The 5,676-nt window shown below is 28.6% G+C and overlaps 1 protein-coding gene across 1 annotated transcript; it reads left to right on the top strand.

The window, feature by feature from the left end:
* Window positions 1–549: 549 nt before the first annotated feature.
* On the top strand, window positions 550–4,797 carry LOC145158869 (putative 12-oxophytodienoate reductase-like protein 1). The gene is made up of 4 exons (XM_079077730.1): window positions 550–728; window positions 1,905–2,045; window positions 3,696–3,826; window positions 3,958–4,797. Exons 1-4 carry the CDS (start codon window positions 625–627, stop codon window positions 4,728–4,730), a joined length of 1,149 nt encoding a protein of 382 aa, XP_078933856.1. The 5' UTR covers window positions 550–624; the 3' UTR covers window positions 4,731–4,797.
* Window positions 4,798–5,676: the final 879 nt, after the last annotated feature.

Genomic DNA, 5,676 nt, shown 5'->3' with positions numbered 1-5,676 from the left:
AAGATCATATCTCGGTCATGGGCATTTGAGGATATTTAAATCCCCACGATCGGCCCTGTTATTTAAACTATAAATTTGGAATAAGTTGTCAAAAGTTTTGCATGGATATTTTTTTGTTGGCTGTGCGTTGTTATTTAGATTTAAATGCAAGGTAAAATGGTCATAGAAATGCTTAACTACAAAATCTAACGAACTTAGTGGGGTGGACCCGCATTAAAAAGTTTGGAAAGCAATTGATACAGGCTGAAAAGTTTGACAAAAATTGCAATATTTACTAACCAACAGGGATCATTTTTGAAATTTAGTCTAATAACAATTTAAATGATAAAAATGACTTTATAAAATATATATAAAAAAAGCACCAAGAACAAAATACTCAATTTTGGTTAGCGAGGGACCAAATCCGAAAAAAAGAACATAAAAACGGTTCGGGTTAAAATAAATTTTACGGAGCAAACACTCAAGTTAACCCAAACCATAGGGACCATTCATGTAATTTACTCTCATATTTATATAAAATGATGAAAATAAATGGTTGGTTGAAGTAGTTGTCAATTTGGTTCGTGATGGATAACTTTGAGTAATAAATAGCTCTTGGGAAATAGTTGGTCAGTGAGAGGAAATATGAAGAAAGAAGTTGGCAAAGAGGAAGAGGAACAAGATGCAACCATGGAGTCTATACCAATCCTTACACCATACATCATGAAAATATTTCATCTTTCTCATAGGTGAGCCTAGTTTTTATGTACCTTTCTATGGTGAGAAAGTCTTACAGGTTGTTTATCTTGATCACCCAAACATGTTTTCAGAGCTATAAACAATCAGATTTTAGTTTTGTTCTATTATTACACAAAAAAATCGATTTTTGGTTTGGTGGTTTGTGTATGATTTAATGAAATATTTAACTTTCTATTAATATTCAAAGAAGTTTTTAGTACAAAAGGCTACAAGTAAGATAATTTTTAATATATTTATTTTTCAAAGGAATGGACAGATGGTTGATTTGTAGCCACATAGATGATTATCTTATGATACCAGTTTCTAACGTAATGTCTCTTGAAGCAGAAATTACGTTGATTTTTCAAAACTCAAAGATTTTAATTTTAATTTAAATATTGTTAGATAATTTAATATTTATAAATATTAAGATGTCTCGAGTGGAAATTCAGTTAGTTCGATATAACTTAATAAAGAACAAATATTTTAGGTTCATTTCTAATTCTACTTTTTCTAATTCAATTTGTTTGTTTTAACACCATTTTCTAAAAGTTTTACATGTTTTTGTAAAATTTGTTGAATTCTTTATTATTATTTTTTTATAAGTATAAAAGAAAATCTCGGTTAAATCTTGATGGAAATTGAAAAGAGTTCTATATAAAATACTAATTTCATCTTTACAAAAAAAAAAAAAAAAATAGAGCAACATAACGACTCTTTTATAATTTAACTTTCTTTAAATTCAAGATTAACTTTGATTAGGGGTGTCAATCGATAGCATGACACGACAAAAATAAATGACATGAATTGAAATTGGGAAGAAATCAAAATTCGAATTCGTGTTATTGTCGTATTCGTTTCTAGTATACAAAACACGACGTTGGGTTCGTGTCCAAAATTCGATACAAAATTGACACAATTTAATCTGTGTTTTTTGTTTTATATATGATTAAATGTGAATTAAATAAAATAATAATTGTATGTTAAGTTATCTTTTTCGTGCCTTATGGTGTTTTACTCGACTCGTTTCCATACTTGTGTCGTGTTCATGTTACATAAACTTGTTGTATCATCTTATATAAGACAAAAAAACGACATGATTACCCCATTTGGCACCCCTAACTTTAATATGCTTATCACTTTTTATTATCTATTACTAATACAATTTGTCGTTCTAATAAATACAGGATTGTTTTGGCACCTTTATCTAGGCTAAGATCTTACAATTTCACAGCACAACCACATGCTATTTTGTATTACAAACAAAGAACTACAAAAGGAGGTTTATTGATCAGCGAATCATCTGGGATTTCAGATACTGCTCAAGGGTAACTAGTAACTACTCCACATGTCTTTTTTATGCACATTTGGTATGGAGTTTAACGTTTGTCTATTTAGTTTCGTTTATCGTTCCAGTTCTTAACCATTCGGTTCGTAGATTCTATTGTTATAATTTTAATAATAAATATTAATTATTAAAATTATTAACCATAGGTATGGACATTATATATGCTTGAGAGGTTACAAATTTATTCATCAATTGAGAATTAATAGTCATACTCGACTTATTAGAGTTTAAAGAAAATTTTAATATTTTGAGGATAAACTATTATTCGTCTTCAATATATAAAGACACATTCATTTTCTTGTATAAATTTTGAAGTTGGGCTTCTTTGATTTGGATTTGTGTTTATTATTTATTTATGTTTAATTTGGATTTCATATGGTGTTTATATATTTTTTAATAATTATTCAAGTAATTGATTAAGTTATTTTATAAAAATAAATTTTGAATTTGGCAAAAAATAATATAAAGGGTAAAATGGTCCTTTTATAATTCAACATATCAATTCGTAGGTTCCAACCAAAGAACATATTAAAAATTCAGATCTTAAAACTTCAGACACTATTAAAAATTCATACCTCTTAAAATTTACAGATTTTAAAAATTCAAATATTGTCAAACAGCCCTACCAACTTCATTTATTCCACTTATATCATAAGTTCATAACTATAGAACACGTAACAATCAAACAGTTTTGCAACTAACATTTAAAAATAAAAGATAATTCATATTAAAGAAAATTGTATAGGTTGACGTGACACGGAACAAAATTAAAATCATTTTTATGGTGAATTGTTATAACCTAGACTTTGTGTACTTAAATGTATTTGGTAGTAGAGTATTCAATAGGGCTAAGCAAAATCAAATCCTAAAATCCGATGAAAATCAAAAGCAAAAAACTGAAACCGTCAGTTTTGTGCTTAGATTTTTCAAAATTGAAAAATTCGATTTTCGGTTCGATTTGCACATTAAAAACTGGCTAGTTGAAACCGATCCAACCCAATAGTTTTAAACCCGAACAAAAACCGACCCAAATCCATAAGGTTGATTTTAACTTTTAATATTTTTTAGTTTTTTAAACTAGTTGGCAATTTTTTAAAACAGGTGGTTGATTTTAGTGTTTTTGTTTAATATTAAATTAGGTGGTTGTTTTATTTTATTTTGAATTATTGGAAAGTAAGTTGAAAAACAAAACACGACAATCCATAGAATAACCTAAACCAACCTTTCGATAGCATTCTCATTCACATATTAAAATTTGTAATGTCAAATCAACAATATATGAATATCTACGTTTTATAAACATATTTTTACTACCCAAAAATAATTAAAAGTTTATAAATAGTCTTACATATTTATTGATTTATTTAACTTATAATTTATATAAAATATCATAATTCATAATACAAAAACAACATTCTGTGTATTTCTATATTTTGTATTTTCGTAATGCATATTCAATATTAATTTATTTCTATAGTTCCAAACAAAAGATTATAGTAAAATTTATCAAAAGAAACTCAATATCCGTCTCATTTTAATGTGTATCAATCAGTTCTATTTAGTGGTGTGATATATAAAAAAAATCAAATCAATTAATGTCTTTTTTTTCATAAATTTTGAAACTAAAAAGACTTCCAAATACTCCTGGGATTTGGAAGAAGGAGCATGTAGAAGCCTGGAAACCCATTGTAAATGCTGTTCATGACAATGGTGGAATATTCTTTTGTCAGCTTTGGCATTCCGGCAGAGTTTCGAACACCAGTAAGTTCTTTTCTTTGTATGATTTGGTTTGGTAATTTGGTTGGAATTCAAAAATTCTACATGTCAATAAAGCATCATATAACCTATCGCTAATCCAGATTCCATTTCTTCTTTTGTTTTCCGGCATCCAGTTTATCAGCCAAACGGCCGATCTCCGATCTCCAGCACAGACAAACCGATTCTGAATCAGTTATTCATCGGTGGTTCTGGAGATGAAACTTCTCAATATTCACCACCACACAGACTAACAATCGAAGAAATCTCAGAAGTCATCAACGACTTCAAAATCGCTGCAAGAAACGCAATCGAAGCAGGTTTTGACGGCGTCGAGATCCATGGAGCCAACGGATACCTAATCGACCAGTTCCTCAAAGATCAAGTAAACGATCGTACCGATCAATACGGCGGGAATCTCGAGAATCGATGCCGGTTTCCGCTTGAAGTCGTTGAAGCAATCTCTAACGAGATCGGACCTGAGAGAGTCGGAATGAGGTTATCTCCGTTTGCGAACTACAACGATTCCGGCGACTCGGATCCTCACTCGCTGGGCGTTTTCTTGGCTGAGTCTCTGAGTAAACTCGGAATCGCTTATTGTCATGTGATTGAGCCACGAATGGTGACTCAGTTTGAGAGAGCGGAGACTCGGGACAGTTTGGTGTCGATGAGGAAGGCGTTTGAAGGGACGTTCATTGTTGCAGGTGGGTATCACGATCGAGATGAAGCAAATCGTGTGGTTGAAAATGGCGATGCGGATCTTGTAGCGTTTGGGCGTGCGTTTTTGGCTAATCCTGATTTACCTCGGAGGTTGAAGCTCAACGCGCCATTAAACAAGTATGATAGAAGTACGTTTTATACGGATGATCCTGTTGTTGGATATACCGATTACCCTTTCCTGGATGATTAAGTTGTGAATTACTAAAGTTGAATCTTTATAATGTGATTTCTATAGTGGGATGGATACAATTTTTACCTGGTTTGGAGTTAGGACTCAATGCTAATCATTATCATTTACATAATATCTTTTAGTTATACATAACAATTTATACATTACATCTCGTATTATACAATTATATAAAACATATAACAATTTATACATTACATCTCGTATTATACAATTATATAAAACATAAATTGTTATTTATATTAAAAAATGTTGTGTACTAATGATAAAAATTTATTTAATTTATACATTTAATCTCGGGGAATTACAAGATCTTATATTTTGCAAAAAATGTTTAATTTTATTAAAATCCGTTTTTTATGTTGATTAATGTTCTTATATTTGTCAAAAATATTTGGCTTTACCATTTTATTTGGGATAACTAGTTTTTGAGATTACCATGATATTAACTTCACAAGAAAACCATTATATTTGCAAAAAAAAAAAAAAATATGGTTTTAGCTTTTTATGTTTTAACCCTAAAATACATATTAATATTTCTAAAAATATTTGTATACTTCTAAAAATATAAAAATACTTATTCACACTTCTAAAATACATATTAATATTTCTAAAAATATATTTATACTTCTAGAAGTATATAAATATGTATTTACACTACTAAAATACATATTAATATTTCTAAAAAATGTACTTTTATATATTTTTTTTTATGTTTTTTAGATGTATAAATATTTTTTTAGAAATATTAATATGTATATTAGAAGTGTAATTATGTTTTATATTATATTTTTTAGAAGTATATACATGTTTGTAGAAGTATAAATGCATATCTTTATGTATTTAAAAGTACAGATACATATTAATATTTCTAAAATAATATAAAATTACGTATTTATATTTTTAAAAACTATATCTATAAAATACGTATTAATATTTCTAAAAACGC

Source organism: Lactuca virosa, chromosome 2, assembly GCF_052849685.1.
Source record: "Lactuca virosa cultivar CGN04683 chromosome 2, Lactuca_virosa_CGN04683_v6, whole genome shotgun sequence".
Classification (NCBI taxonomy): Eukaryota; Viridiplantae; Streptophyta; class Magnoliopsida; order Asterales; family Asteraceae; genus Lactuca; species Lactuca virosa.
This window is presented reverse-complemented; position numbering and strand designations above follow the sequence as displayed.

Bases quoted from the DNA above. Each gene is read 5' to 3' on its own strand.
- LOC145158869 (XM_079077730.1), top strand. From the start codon at position 625: ATGAAGAAAGAAGTTGGCAAAGAGGAAGAGGAACAAGATGCAACCATG. The intron at 729-1,904 runs GTGAGCCTAGTT...TAATAAATACAG, and splicing joins ATATTTCATCTTTCTCATAG to GATTGTTTTGGCACCTTTAT. The intron at 3,827-3,957 runs GTAAGTTCTTTT...TCCGGCATCCAG, and splicing joins CGGCAGAGTTTCGAACACCA to TTTATCAGCCAAACGGCCGA.